General features: G+C 30.3%; 1 protein-coding gene across 2 annotated transcripts; it reads right to left on the bottom strand.

Annotated features, from left to right (window-relative positions):
• Positions 1-10,249: 10,249 nt before the first annotated feature.
• On the bottom strand, positions 10,250-15,503 carry LOC105768296 (receptor-like serine/threonine-protein kinase SD1-8). 2 transcript variants are annotated; one of them, XM_052630420.1, is made up of 8 exons: positions 15,393-15,503; positions 13,883-15,164; positions 13,683-13,796; positions 13,373-13,569; positions 11,763-11,973; positions 11,314-11,548; positions 11,025-11,172; positions 10,250-10,780 (listed from the first exon to the last, which is right to left on the bottom strand). In XM_052630420.1, exons 1-8 carry the CDS (start codon positions 15,447-15,449, stop codon positions 10,481-10,483), a joined length of 2,544 nt encoding a protein of 847 aa, XP_052486380.1. In that variant the 5' UTR covers positions 15,450-15,503; the 3' UTR covers positions 10,250-10,480. The 2 variants fall into 2 exon arrangements, with proteins under 2 accessions (XP_052486380.1, XP_012443610.1); XM_012588156.2 differs by having other exon boundaries at positions 13,883-15,209; positions 15,393-15,491.
• Between the last annotated feature and the right edge of the window lie 1,421 nt (positions 15,504-16,924).

Below are 16,924 nucleotides of genomic sequence, written 5' to 3'. Positions count from 1 at the left end.
CAATTTGGTAACCCGTTCGACCAAGCTCGTGTTTTGGATCGTTTCGGTAATCTCATTTATTTCACTTTTAATTTAATGCTCGTATTTTTATATATTTTTGTTTTAATATTATTAGTATTTTATGTATTTCTATATTTTTGTATTTATATTTTTAATTTATTTTAAATAATTTTAATAAATAAGGCAACGAATCGATTTAACATAAAATCTTTGATTTCATCGCTATGTTGGGTGAATATCACCGGTTTGCGTTAAACTCGATATGCCCTTTTAAAAATCGAAAATATTCAAAAATTTCGTGTTTTTTTAAATTCTCGTGTTTTAATAGAATCACGATTAAATATTAAGTTGAATCGATTTGGTACTAATTCGATGATTTCATCGCCATGTAGGGATGAATATCATTGATTCGTGTTAAATATGGTACTTCTTAAAAAAAATCGTGTTTCAAAAAAAATTTCCCGTGTTTTCAAAAAAATTTACGTATTTCAAATTTTCGTCTTTTTAAAAAATTCTCGTGTTAAAAAAATTCGACCTTTCACTTTGTTCAAAAATTTCGTGTTTTCAAAATTTTATCGTGTTTACAAATTTCTCGACTTTTCGCGTTTTTCAAATAATTTTCGTGTTCACAAAAAATTTCTATTTTTGTGTTTCTAATATTCTCATATTTCAAAAAAATTCCGTATTTAAAAAAAAAATCTTTCTGTGGTTTCAAAAATATTCGTGTTTTAACAAAATAAAAATAAAAAAGATTTCGTCTTTCGAAATTCTCATGTTTTCAAAATAAAATTCCATTTTTTCAAAATTTTTCGTGTTTTCCAAAAATTTCTGTGTTTCAAAAATATTCGTGTTTTTTAAAAAAATTTCCGTGTTTTTTAAATCGTGTTTCAAAAAAAAAATGTCGTGTTTTAAAAATTTTCATTCTTCTAAAAATTTTCGCGTTTCTAAAATTTTCGTGTTTACAAATTCTCGTGTTTTTAAAAATTCTCGTGTTTTAAAAAAAAACTTTCGTTTTAAAAAAAGAAATACTGCGCTTCAAAACTCTCGTGTTTTTTTTTAAAAAAAGGGTTCTCGTATTTCAATCGGATCACAATTAAATATTAAATTGAACTTGTATTTTGAAAATTAAGACAACGCGCGTTTAACGAGATACCAATTTTGGGCGTCGCGAGGGTGCTAAAATCTTTCTCGCGCGTAACCGATTCCTGAACCCTAATTTTCTCTGGATTTTAATGCAGACCTAAAATTACCTCTTTTTTAGGAAAATTTAAAAATAAATTTTTCTTCTAAAAAGAGAATTTATTAGGTGTCCGATCACACCTAAAAAAGATCGGTGGCGACTCCTTTTGCAAATAAAATCGAAACTCTATTTTCAAATTTTCAATAATTAATTCGATTAGCGCCCATGCATATCGCCAAATTTTTAGGTCGCTACATTATTTATTATCATAAGAAAGCGCTCTTAATTCAATCAGTAGAACATGGGTCTCCAAAATCCAATGTTGTAGGTTTAAATCCTACAGAGCGTGCTTCTACTTTTGTTAGGTAGAAAATTACACCAAATTGAAAAAAATTTGAACAACAATTCAAATTTGACCTCCTTAGATAAAATTATTAAATTTAATTAATTAAATTAAAATTAAAGGGGCTAGTAAAAAATGTTAATTAATCCAAAAAAATGGAAAACAAAATGTTTTATAGCTTTAACAATTACAAAAAAAATGGTTTCGAATAGCCACAAAAGAAACAAAAAGAAAATGGATCACTCAAAGCACTCTATTTCTAGAGAAAATATTGTATGAATCTGTGATTCCACGTCATCCTTATTTCTTTCTAACGGGAAAATTACAAATCAGATTTTTCCTCCTAATTTTTAGTCTTTTTAGTTTGATTTGAATTTTTACAGGAGGAAAATTTTGATATCATTGAAAAGGGATAAGGATAACGTAGAATCATAGTTTCATATAATATTTTCTCCTATTTCTATAGGAAATAATAAAAGAATAAAATTGTTTTAAAAGCCACAAAAAAATAAAATAGACCACTCAAAGCATTCTATTTCTCTAGGGAATAAGAAAAGACTTTTCAAAATTGAGAGAAATATATGAATTGGGCGACATTAAAAAATCGATAATCAATAATAAAATGATTCACAAATCATATCTTTAAATTCAATCTATTACGAGAACAAACACAATAAAAAAATTAATTATAAAAAGACAAGAATATTTATTATTTAAATTTAATTTATTTTTACGGATAATAAATTCGATATTCTGAATTATTATTCATTTTATTTAATAAATTTTTTGCTTTTAATTTTATTTGAACTAATTTTCACATATGCGGCGTTTACACACTTGAGTTGACCATCATGCTTCCGTTTTGAGCTACTAGTCCTCTTTGCTTACGACATTAATAAGACTTCCATCTCCATCAATTCACAATAATTAAGGGCATTGATTTTCATTGAGCACAAGGTTTAGATCTTATCTAGTTCATTGGTCCAAGTTTAAAGGTCTATTTTTTCAAAAAATCGAGTCTCGAGTAGGAGTTTTTGGCCCGAATCCGACTTGAATAAACTGTTTTATTATTGTTTTAATGATGTGTTGCTGTCATTCCGAATAAGGTGTAAGTTGACACTAAGCACACCTTTAGGAAAATCAAAGATGATGAATTTGTTTTTGTTTCTTTAGAAAAATGAAAAACCATATTTACATTACTTAGTTTATTTATTTATTTCTCTAAAAAAAGTATTTTTATTTATTTATTTACTTTTATACAGAGAAATTCATAGGGTCACAAAATGTGCCTTCCAACGTAGTCATAACATCAGCCAAAGCTTCAAATGCAATTAGTGATAGTGATGATGATATTCCTAATTTATATGAGACTTATAAAATTATGTTGGAGAAATGAAATACGGTTTGTACCTCATATGGTTTAGTATAATCCGACAATTAATCGAAGGCTTTCTAGTATTAAGGGCTCCAATCCTACACTTCCCCCCCCCCCCCTTTTTTTTAATAAATTTGTCAATGGTGCGGTGATTCTAAAGTAACCTTCAAAGAATTGTCGGTAATAATTTGCCAACCCAAGGAATAATCTCAACTCTGTTACCTTATTTCGTGGCTTCCAATTAACATTAGCCTGAATTTTGCTCTCATCCATCCATAGCGTGTAAATGAACATAACGTTCAATGAATTGTTTATGAATTGTGTAATAGTCCTGTCGAAACCATTTTTTTAACTCGAAAAACGGGGATCAACTTTGAAAATAGAAATGAGAGTCGCCACCGATCTTTTATTAAGGTGTGATCGGTTCACCATTAAAAATAAATTTTAGGTCTGCGAGATTTGAGAAAATAGGTCCGAGAGTCAGTTACGCACAAGGAAGGGTTAGCACCCTCGTAACGCCCAAAATTGTTACCGAATTGATTATTTAATGTCTTAATGTCAAATTTGAAAAGATTTTAAAAATATGATCCTTTGAAAAGAAAACTCGAATAAAATGAATTGGATGACAAGACATACTCATCTCGAAGAAATAACTGTCACACTCAGTGAGTTAGGGTGCAACTGTTTAATCTTTGGAATTAAGTTTATCTTTCTAAATTTTAAAATGTATTTTGAGAAGGATATTTGGTTATTTGGGTCAATCGAGAAATTAGAATCCAATAAGTTAGTGTTCAATTTCTCGTCATTCCTGAATACCGAATATTGCCTTTATTTTAAAATCCTTAATCCGAGATAACAAAATGTTATATCCAGTAAGTTAGGATTCGACATTTTGAATTCCCAACAAGCTTTATTTAAAAGTCATGTGGTTTTATTACAAAAGAGATACTCGGCTATTTAAATTCATCGGAAGAATTGAAGCCCAGTAAGTTAGAGTGCAATTCTCTCGAGAGTCGTGAAGGCCGAGTACTTTGACAAATTGAGAAATAAGATGACTCTAATGCTTTTATTGAAATATATAAAAAATGCAATGATTAAATAAACTATGAACTATGCGGAATTCGAATAGTAAATATACACCGACGAATAAATCAACATAATCAAGTATAACAATAATAGTTTCAATCATACATTGGGCCAATATCAACATTAGCATTCAAGAATTATTAATCTAAAAGGAAATAAAGTGGATTCACAAAATAAAATAAAAAATGAATTCAAGATTCAAAATATATATGTTTAAGTAAATTCTAAAAGAAAAAAATTGTAAGAAAATAAAAGTGAATAAATTTTAAAATTGATATATGTTTTGATTTATAAGTAAAAAAATCTTAATGTAAATAATAATATATATAGTCATAATATATATAAGTTAAAATGAGTAAGATAGAATAGCAAATTTAAAAGGAATAAAATATTTGTGCATAAAAATTCATGATTTGAAATTAATAACGTTATATTATATACATATGTACAATAAAATAATTTTAATATAAATTATATATATACATATATGAAAGGATCATGAAATGCTATTGTGTGATTTTTTAAATTCAAATGAATATATATATATATATATATATATATAAATGTCCAAAATAAAATATTTGTAGAGTTTAAATAATAATATGCAAAATCTTAAGATAATAACATATAATAAAATAATAAAAATCATAACAAAATTAGGTTTATTATTTTAAAAAATAAAGATAATAACAATTGATAATAAACTAGTTAATTTAATAATAAAAAGACAAAACAATGGACAAATTTTAAATTAAAACAAAAATCTTAAGGTACATTTGAAAATAATGCGCAGATGACCAAAATGAGAGCCAATTAATATCAAAAGGACCAGTACAGCAATTTAACCAGCAAATCTTCTTTGGTATATGGATTAGAATCTTCAAGACGGTGTCGTTTCCACACAGATTCAATTGAAACCGAAATCAAATATAGCGTATAAATCAAAATAATAATAAAATTTAAATTAAAACAAATCAAAACACAAAAGGATCTATAGCGCAAATAAACCATTGAAATAAAATGCGCGGATCCTCCCATCGGGTCGGGTCACCGCGCGGGTCTAGCCTCCAAACGACACCGTTTTGAAACCATTAAATTAGTATCAAACAGTGACGTTTATTGTTCTGTTTATAGGTTAAAAAACCCCTAAAACAGCTTAATGACCATTCGGCCGATCTCCGAACCTTCACCCAATTCCGATTACGACGGAGTGACAGAAGATCGGTTACAGGTAATCTCTTTGCTTTCTTCTTACTCTTTTTTTTCTTTTTTAGCACATAATCAAGGAATATTAAAACGAAAGAGAATAACCAGAGAAAATAAAAAAAACTTGGAAATCACCTTTTGAATATTTTTCTTTCAATATTTTTCTCTGTATTGATATTGTGTGTAGAGGAAAAAAGAACCCCCTTTTACAGATTCAAAAACGGCTTTATATAGCCGGATCCAGGAAAAAAATAAATCCAAATACATCCCCTTTTTTTCTCTCTGCCCTTTCTGCTATTTTTTTGCTCCTTTTTGCCTGCAATTTTTTATCCGCGTTTTCTTGTTTGCTTGCGCTCTTTGTGTGTTTCAGGTGTACGGCCGTACGGTGACGTGGACGTGGCACGTACGTGGGGAGAGGCGTGCTCGTGCGGAGGTGACAGAGGCTAGGGTAGGAGCGGCGGCTAGCTAGGGTTTGCTCTTGGCTGAAAACTAGTTTAGGTTTTGGGCCATTCGGGCTTTAGGGTTTTAATTCTTATTGGGCCGTTCGAGCCATTGTAATTTTGGGTTTAAATTTTCTGTAAATGGACTGTTTTTGTTTTTATCATTTGGGTTTGTTTTGCTGGTATGGGCCCGAGCAAAAACGGGCTCTTACAAGGCCAATTTAGCCCGGGCTCACAAAAAAATAATAAACCCAAAATAATAAAACAAAGTCCAAGTCCAGTACAAGATTATATCATTTGGCCCGATCGGAATGACCTATTACTTGAAAAGGTTGAAGGTCTATCTACAAGCTTATGGAAACATAATCTTCAAGGATATGCAATCTTAGATATGATATGCAATCTTAGAAGATATGATTTTATAATCTTAGAGATTTAATTTGTAGATACCCTTTAATCTTTGTCGTTGATGTAATTGATCTGTACCGTTGGATTTGGGGAGGCTCAACTATAAATAGAGGCCTCTCCCTTCATTGTAAAACACGGGAGTGGGGAGTAATAATAATTCTTAAGAGTATTCACTCAAATTTCTCTCTCTCCTGCGTTTTTATTTTTTGTGGTTTGTTCTTATTTTGTTGATCTGTGTATAATTTATTTATTGATTTGTATATTGTTGATTTCAAATCTCTTTTTCCCTTATTATTCATTTTCAAATTCATTATTTTCAAATTTGTTTACATTTTATTTTGCCTTTTTTATACTCTTTGTTTTAATTTCATTGGTCTTCGATTATTGATGCTATTTAATCCTCTATTTGTTATTTTAGTTTTATTATTATTAAATTAGTTATTTTAATATTATTAATACTATTATGTGGCATCATTAATCTTGTATCATTATTATTTACTTTTTATGCCTTTAAATTTCAAATTTTGTTATATATGCATGTATACATACATACTTTTTATAATATATACATATACGTATACATTTTTTAATTTTATAAAATATATATACACTTACCTTTATATATTTTCTATGTTTCATAATTTTATATACATACTTATATATATATATATATATATATATGTTTTACATATTAAAATATGTATATGTATTTATATATATATTTATAATTCACATACGTATATATTTTTCTTATATGTACATATATATATTTTATATTTTATAATTTTTATCTATTTTCTTTGTTATTATTATTGCTTTACTTGATATTTATTTATTTATTCACATGACCATTATTATCATTATTATATTCTTTAAATGCTTCGGTTTTATTTGTTTATTTACTTGATATTGTGTATACATGATTGATTTGTTTTTTATTTATCTTTTCATTATTATTATTATTATTATTATTATTATTATTATTATTATTATTATTATTATTATTATTGTTCTTGATCATGTTATTTATATTTACATTATCACAATTGTTACTTCATTATATAATTTTTACCCAAATTCGTATAAAGAGAAAATTTTGAAAAATAAGGGCAATACTAGGTATTTGGAATCTTCGAAAGGATTGCGCCCTAATGTATTGGGTTCCAACTCTTTCATTGAATCTGAATAATCGAGATTGCTCTTTAATCAAAACATAAATAAAAAGCTCATTATCGGGAATTCAATACGTTGTGTCCTAATGCATTGGATGTGACACGTTGATTTCTCGAGATGAAGATTTTTCTAAAAAAATAATAAAGGCAATATTCAATGTTTAGAATATTGAGAAATTGTGCCCTAATGTATTAGACTGCGATTTCTTCATCTGACTTAAACAATTAAATATCCTTTTAAATTTATTGCACGAGTCTTTTGGACAAGTTCATTTTTGAGGAGGTGAAATATCATGCCCTATCTCATTGGGTGTGACATTTTCTCTCTCCGAAATAAGAGAGTCTTAATGGGTAACTTGTTTTATATAAGTTTTCACAAAGGATCGTATTTTAAATCTATTCAAAATTTTCAATTCTCAACATTAAGACACTAATTAATCAACTAGGTACCAATTTTTGGGCGTTACGAGGGTGCTAATCCTTCCTCGTATGTAACCGACTCCCGAACCTGTTTTTTCAGAATTTCGCAGACCAAAAGCATTGTTTTAATAAATCTAAATCGTTTATTAAAAACAACCGTTTTACGAGGTGACCCGATCACACCTCATCAAAAAAAGATTGGTGGCGACTCCCACATTCGTTTTCATTTTTCAAAACCCAAGTCGACCCCGTTTTATCAAAAAATGGTTTCGACAAATTGTTTGTATGACATTCGTTTATACTCGTTTATTAAGCTAAATAAACGGATATGAAATTTTTTTTTATGTTCGTTTAATAAATGAACGAACATGAATAGATGTGTGTTTGGTTCATTTATGTTCACGAACAAGTTCATTCATGACTTGTTTATTTATTAATGATATTTTCTTATAAAAATTCCATTAATATATATTAATCAAATTATCTTGGTTTGTATTTTTTCATTTATAATATAATTATTAATATTTATATTCGACTATTTTATATCTAAACAATATATGTGTATGTATTTATTGTTTATTTGTTCGATTAAGATAAATGAACATGTTCGTGAACATTAAACAAATGAACATGAACACACATAATTTTAAATAAACAAACATGAACACAAATTTGAAATTCTTAACAAATATAAACTGAACACAAACAAGCTTAAAAATAAATAAACGAACATGAATAATGGTTTGTTCATTCAAGCTTGGTTCATTTACAGCCCTATATATCCATCCGGATTCTAGCACCTCCCATAACGTGGACTAAGAAAAGTACTTTACACGGTGCAAATGACCATTTTTCCTCCTTGACATAAGCTCATTCTCTTTCATGGTTTAGAACACTTTCCTCAAATGCTTCACATGCTCTATAAATGACTTACTGTACACCACAATATCATTAAGATAAACAATCACATAATGATTGAGTAAAGGCTGAAGTATTTGATTCATCAAAGTGCAAAATGTCATTGGAGCATTAGTTAGTCCAAAGGGCATTACAAGAAACTTATACAAGCCATAGTACATCACACAATCTATCTTTGGTTCATCCCCTTTAGCTATTCTAATTCGATGGAACCCCAATCGTAAATCCAGCTTGGTAAACCATCTTGCACTACCAAGTTGATCAAACAAATTTGCAATGAGTGAGATTAGATGCCTGTTTTTCACAATAATCTTATTGAATGCTCGATAATCAATGCACAATTATAATGACCCATCATGCTTCTTTTGAAACAAAATTGGTGCACCAAATGAGGCTTTAAATGATCTAATGAACCCAAGGGCTAAGAAAAATTTGACCTCATAAGAACAAGCTTGTTATATAGATCGACTAGAGGTTGATAATCGACCTAAAAATGAAGTTGCCCATGTAGAATAGATTGAGAATACAAGGTCTGTCATGAATACTTTGTTGGAAAAATTAGTTTGAAAATTAATTTAGTTGGGGCGATGGAATTTTAAGAACAAAAATTTGTTGTGATATTAAGTAATAAATTTGATCAAGTAAAGTTCATGAGGTTTCAAGACGCAGAGTGGTGCAAAACTCGATGTTGGGTAGGCTGGATATGCTCAAATTCGTCTAATCCAATTGAACTGTAGTCCCAAACCTTGATGCTTTTTACCATTTGATATTCTTCATTATTCTTGAACTCACGAATGCTTAGAGGGCGGGTTTTAACTCAAAGAATCAAATACAGGGATGAAAACCAAGACTTCCCAAAGGGTAGATATTGACTTCCTCAAGGCGTTAAAAATCAAAATTCGATTTTTAAATTTCAATTATAATTGCTAAGAAGATGGCAATTATAATTTCACCAATCTAGAACAATAAAAACTAGAAGTTGATGGCACAAAGACTAATAATTTTTGCATAGTCCATTTTTTTTATCTAATAATTTTGTCCATATCTTCTCAAATATTGAAACAGCCTTCAAGCTTAAATAGATAACTTACAGATATAAGAAAGACGTATCCAATTACTGTTATTACAAAACTCCGGTAAGGAAAATCTCGAACACACGATCGGAACTCGAAAAGAAAAAGAAGAAATAGGACAAGGCTCCAAGGCGTGTATCAAGCCACTATCTTTAAGGTTATATTCGCCCCCACTTATCTTCAGTGTGCAAATGAGTTCCAAGCAAATTAACCTCGAGGATACAATGAAGCCAATGACTATTTGCGTTTTTAATCGACGAGAATAGTCCACTATGCAATTGAGTAATGTGTAACAAAACTCAATTTCTACAAAGGATTTCTGCAGTAATACTTTATAGAATAATCTAATAATATTAGAAAATGAAGGAAGAGAAGAAATAATATTAAAATTTGTTGATATATTTCCAAATGAAAACCCATTCCTATTTATAGGAATTTTCTTGTCTCTTCATAGAGACATCTTTCAATAGGTGTCTTTATGAATAAATATATAATAATAATTATTCATTTAATTTTGTAACTATTCAAATAATATTTTTGAATAATTATAATTCTTTTTAAAAATCAAATGATATAACTTTTGACCAATGACTAAAAGATTTATCTTTTGATTAATTACACCCATTCATTTATAGTTATTGGGATACTATAAATATTTGAAAATGTTCCAATAATTACAAAATTTTCTGCCATAAGAAAAAGATGTACAATGTTTTTACATTCTATATACATTCTTGAAGGTCCCTTATAGTTTTCTGCCATATAATTTATATGGCAGAAAGGAAGATCTTCAATAGCCAAATCAATCAAACATTCAAGTTTTCATATAAATAAATAGAATAAACAAAACAAACAAGTTTCATCGAGCAGCAATAACTGAGATTGTAAGTTTATTTTGAGAGGTTTCTGGGATGCTTTGACTTGAATCTTGGACATTTCTGGCATTCGAGAAAGCCGGTTGCACCGGAGAAGGTAAGACGGTGAGTTCATTGTTCAACATCATGACAACGTCCGACATTATCGGTCGGTTGGCCGCTCGTTCTTCAACACAAAGGAGTGCAATATTCATGTATCTAGTTGCTGCAATTGGACAATACGCATCATGCGTTTCAGGGTTGATAAACTCTAGTGGCCTCTTGCTTGTCCAAAGATCCCATGCCTGAAAAACAGAAGTTTAATAAAACTACAAATGAATCCATATTGACCCAAAAGGCTCACAAAGACGTTCAAGTTGAAGTAGACAATATCTCGTAACTCAGGCTTTTGTTCCGACACTCGCATTTCCAATAAGATTGAAAGAATTGTTCAATAGAAACCAGTGTTTGGTAAAGCTATAATTGAAATCACATTGACAGACAATATCCCTAACTCGGGTTACGTGTGACTGAAGTTACGACACTTACATATCCAATGAGATCGAGAGAATTGCTTAGATAGAAACCGGTGTTCCTTTTGCCACTTAAAATCTCTAACAACAAAACTCCAAAGCTGAAGACATCTGATTTCACTGAGAAGACGCCTTGCAAAGCATATTCAGGAGCCATGTAACCACTGCATTTCATAATAAAAGTCGATTTTCAACTTTTTTTAATACGGCTACAATCATAATAAACAAGATGTTTCGCAGTTTAAAGACGTGCTTATGACCCTATGTTCACTGATATTATAAATGTACACACACGATTTACTTACTAAGTTCCAACAATTCGTTTAGTTGCTCGTTGTTCTGTGCCTCCAAAAATTCTAGCCATCCCAAAGTCCGAAATTTTAGGGTTCATATCTTCATCCAACAAAATGTTGCTGGCCTTCAAATCCCTGTGAATAATTTGAACCCTAGAATATTGATGGAGATAAAGAAGACCTTGAGCAATCCCTTCGATGATTCGAACTCGAGTTTTCCAAGGTAGTGTAACCATTGCATTGGTACCTTCATGGATTTAATAGACAAAATGAACATCCAAGTGACAAAGCATGAGAACCTATGTTTGACGCACTCTTAATTTTCACAAAAGTATTCGTATCTGTATTTAAATATAGTTGTGTTGTCAGACAAATACCTGTATCCGACAATCACCTCAAAATTCGGCTAACATATTATAGAAATTTTACATCTTTATACTGAAATAACAAGAAGTAATTACCAAAGAGGAGAGTATCCAAGCTCTTATTGGGTAAATACTCATAGATAAGAATCTTTTCATCTCTTTCAATGCAACAACCAAGAAGTTTGACGAGATTTTTGTGTTGGAGTTTGCCTATTAGCATTGCTTCGTTCTTTAACTCAACCCAACCTTGCCCAGATTGTCTCGACAGCCTTTTCACTGCTACTTCATCCCCTTTCAATAATTTTCCCTGAAAAACAACAATCCTTTCCCAGTGAAATTTCTCACACAAATGTGATACTAACAATTGCAGATTACATGATTTTATTTCATAAAATTGTGATCACTTGTATAACATTTAAATAGTGATTTGATTCGAAAATGTCACGTTTTAAGGTGCTTTACACATATTGATCTAAGTTTTCACATATATTTCATAATTATACTCATCAATTTTGACTTCGGATGTGAAAATCTAATCTAGTACTGTGTCAAAGTTATATATATGTTATATACACTTGTTCGACACTTGGACTTTCTCCTAAACGAAGTGTCAATGCTTCATAGCCATAAAATGACTAAAACTTCAACCTGTGCAACCTAAAACCAAATAGACTGGATTTGAGTATATTTGTTCATGGTTGAAATATTAATGTCAACCTATCAAGGTAAAGTTTTATGGGTAAATTTTATTTAAGCAAACAAATAATATAGACGTCCTTAAAATAGATCGGAATTAATTATTTTATAAATATGTGTGGGATTGGGTAAAAATTTTAGAGCCATATTTCAGGTTGGGTTAGGCTTAAAGAAGTATTAAGTGTGTTAATACCATGCTTAAACCCGATTCATGGTCACCTACCCAAGCCCGAAGGCCCACCCGAAAAGTGAGAGAGTTTGGACAAAAATATAGGCCCAAAAAATGAGCTTGGGCAAAAAAATAAGACATGCTTAGAAAATGAACCTGGCCTCAGGCAAGACTTTTCTTACCCAGGCCCGAATTAGACAAAAAAAATTCTGCTGCTGTTTGATAGTGTTTACTATTGTTATGTTGTTGTTTTGTTACTGTAATGTTATTGTTTTGTTACCATTTCGCTATTTTATGGCTACTATTTTGTTGATATTGTTTGGATATTATATAATTCTTCCTTTATTGTTAATTTTGCTACTATTTTAGAGGCATTTGCTTATTAAGTTGCAACTAGTATTATTTAAGTATAAAGACTTTTTTACATGTATTTTCAATTTATTGGGAAACATTTATTTTAATGTTTTTAGTCTATTTGATGAATTATATTTTTTAAAATTTATTTTTATATAAAAAATAATCTAAAAAAATTAATACAGGCCTAAGTTTAATATTTTTTATTCGGGTTGGGCTAGAGCAAAATTGTAAACCTATTTTTCAGCAGGGTCGGGTATGAACCCGAACTTCAAAAATCAAACTAAAAACATTAAAACCCAAATTGACTCAATTAAAATCATCTCAACCTAAAACCAGCACGACGAACTTGACTCACATATCTATAATCATAATTTTTATTAGAATCTAGGTCGAAAACCACCCGGATCAAAATCTTAAAACCCAAATTAATCCAATTCAAATTGAGGAACTATTGGAATTTTCAAACAAAATCTATGAAATTTACCTTGTATACAGGTCCAAAACCACCCTCTCCAAGTTTATTTGAGAATGAGAAATTATCAGTAGCAGCAGATACACTGGAAAAGCTGAATAATGGAATTTCCACTTCGTTCTCATGTTCCACTTGCCATCTGCCTTTACATTGTTCCTTTTGGGTATGTGATGGACTCATAGTAACTTCAAATGATAACAAGTCTTGCCCTGCTTGTTTAACAGTTGAGGAACCATATGAACACATAACATGAAACCCGAATACGTGCCACTAGTGTCGGATACGAATACTTGAAACAAAATAAAAGTGTCTAAAGTTTCACCTTTTCTTTTATCTCTCTTCACCTTCACTTGCCAAATGCAAAATGCTGAAGTAAAAACTGTCATAGTTACCGTCACTGATACAATAACTGCTCTCCTCATGTTACTTGAGCTTTCTTCATTTCCAAGAAACAAAACAAGTTAATTGTATCATTTTCCACCATTGAATCACAATATGAAAAAATGTTACAATTGATCTTACTTTTAGTCTCCAAATCAGTTGCTGCTAGTTTGAGATAAAAATCTGTTCCAGAGCTATTATTAACTGGTAGCTGCTGCAAATTGATTAGTTCTCCGGTCCATATCGAGCAATTCCGACCGGTATACGAAAAACCGGAACACGAGCAGTTACTCAAACAGGATGACCTGCAGTCACCAAAGCTTTGAACCTCTCGTGTCAGATGTTTTTGTGGCAATGTTACTTTAGTAAGCATATGAAATCCATCGTTCTTGCCACATTGCAATTCATTTTTCCTTGAGCATCCTTCTTTGAAATCTCCATTGTTCCAAAACTCAACCGAACTCGGTTTGTATCCTGGTAAACAACTACAAATTGGTGATGAAACGTTGCTGCAGCTCGAATTGGCACCGCAGTAAGCGTATACTTCGCAGGGTTGCACCGGTTGACTGTTCAACACGCTCCATTCGTTGTCTAACCATAAGAGTTGCCTCAATTGTCCCGTTGCATCGATCGTGAATCGACTGATCGTGTCGTTCCTATAGATGTTGTAAGTGAGATAAGCCGTATCAGATTCCGAAACAAAGCTAAAGTTGTACATGTTCAACCTTGTTTCAACAGGGAATTCAAAGAAGTTGCTGCTATCTCCCCATGACCTAATTGATCTCCAGTATATCGCATCTCCGTTCAAGATCATGATCTGTTTTTCAGGTCCGGAATCCAATTTGAGGGTGAAATTTCCAGGACTCGGGTCATTGGAGCTCTTCCACGAGACATACGACCAAGTGCTCTGAATCCTTGTATCGTATCCGAGTTTCATACCGGGCAAGTAAGTATGAGAAGGGAAATCAAAACTTTGCCATAATATGCTAGAATTTTCATCTCTCAAAATAAGATTGCCTGAATCCAACAATTTAGCACTCACATTTGCTTTAGGTAATGTCATATCTGTCACCCTGTAAATGATCCTACCTTGCTTAATCTCAAGGTTGCCATCATCGCTTATGCAGAAAAAAGCCGAAGCAGTGACCGGATAATCCCGGTTCGCTATCCAAACCACTGGATCTTCCTTGATATTCTTGTACCAAATTCCCACATAGTAATGTTCTGAATCTGTAGGTTGAAAAAATCCCAACTCAAACATTTCACCAACTGAAACCACTGTTGTTGAGCTATTCAAGTGGTTGCCTGGTCTGATGGTGTCCATTGCAGCACCAGCACATAAGAACATCAGCAGGATAAAAGGATACCAAAATCTGGTTTTCGATACCATTTTGTTTTCCGATAAGTAGTCTGAATCCAACCGCTATGAGACGACAAAAACCGGATCGAATTTAGTATCATCTAGAGTCTGGTTTATCAAATAGTTCAAAGTTTTGAATCATGTCAAATCAACAAATACGTAATAGACTACCATTAAAATGAATGCTAAGAAGCACTTGAACATCAAAATAAGGGATACCCTTTATCGTATTATCGAATATATATGTACGTATGTATTGAATGCTAAGAAACAATGGCATAAAGACAATACCTGAAGCAAAAGCTTGTTTTTGTTGTATAAATGTCTATGGCAGTAGGTAGCATCCATTTACAAGGTAATGGAAGATTAGTTAGATAATTGAAATTTTTCTAAGAAAAAGACTGGTAGACTTGGTCATTGAGGGATTTTCTAAAATAATATATATATATATATATATAAACAAATAAAAGTCAACGATTTCTACAAAGAAAATTGCATATATGTCCATACTGATTTCGTGTTTGCTTCTTTTAACTATTTGGGTTACTTTGAAAGGTACTTAATTTATTAGTTTAGCAATGTCAGATGAATTGCAGAGAAGAGAAGATATATAATAATTTGTCCAAAGTTGATGATTTTAGTTGACTTTGAAGAACAAAGCATTGATTTTTTATTTTTTACTTTTCTCATCAGGAATTTTTCTTTCAACAGATTGATGCATCTACCATTGAAAATATGGGTTTCTTTCGGATAAATTCAACTGAAAATAAGCACGATTTCAAAACAATGATGAACTTATTTTCAATTTGTGGATAAAGTAAACAATTTTTTTATACAAATCTTACCTCTACTTTTACTTCTAACACTTAAATCGAAACACAATGCGAATTTAAGCGTGTTCGAACATACCTATTCTTAATTGTTCCAATAGTAATGGTGAAAGATAGTCAATATCATATCGGTAGGCATATCGTTTTTGTTACCAGTACCAACATGTTTATACATATTTAAAATTATTTTTAAATAAATTACACTTTTGGTCATTTTATTTTTGAAAATTTGTAGTTAAGTCACTTAATTTGAGAATTTTTACAATTGGATCACTAAAACTTGTAAAACTATTAATATTTTATTTCAACACAATTGAATTTTATATGTCAATTAGAATTTCTTGATTCACTCATGTAGTTTGTAATAATTAATAAGTACTTAAATTTATTTAGATATTCAAGTAATAAATTTTAATAGTTTTGATAATTAAATTTATTTAGCTAAATTAATTATACATGTCGATTTTTTATTCGGCCTTTTAGGTCATTTTTTAAATTTAGGAAAATAATCGCTTTTTAGAGAAAAAGAAAACGTGTCCATAATTGATAATTTTAATAATTGGGTCACCAAATATTTAATTTTATGATATAATAAACTTCGTACTTATAATTTTTTTATCACATTAGTTTTTATTTAAAATCTTTAAAACACCGTTAATGAATAAAAAATGATGAAATTACAAAATATTTTTAAAAATATTTAATTAATTTAGAAATAGTTATATTAATACTATTTAATCGTAAAATATTTAATATTAAAAAATAAAAAATCATCGTTATTTTAATATCAATATTAATTCATAATAATTCAAATTACATTATTAATAATCTTTTACAGGTTATTTGTTTATATATATATATATATATATAATTTATTAATACGGTACCTCTTGCACAAAGGTGATTTTAAAATACATAATGCTTTGCCGATTGAGTATTCGCTCGATAGGCATCGACATTATTGCTAGTACAGGAGGACATGAGTTCAAGTGC

This window comes from Gossypium raimondii, chromosome 5 (genome assembly GCF_025698545.1).
Source record: "Gossypium raimondii isolate GPD5lz chromosome 5, ASM2569854v1, whole genome shotgun sequence".
In the NCBI taxonomy this organism is placed as follows: Eukaryota; Viridiplantae; Streptophyta; class Magnoliopsida; order Malvales; family Malvaceae; genus Gossypium; species Gossypium raimondii.
The sequence above is the reverse complement of the archived record's forward strand: the minus strand, read 5'-3'. Positions and strand labels throughout refer to the sequence as shown.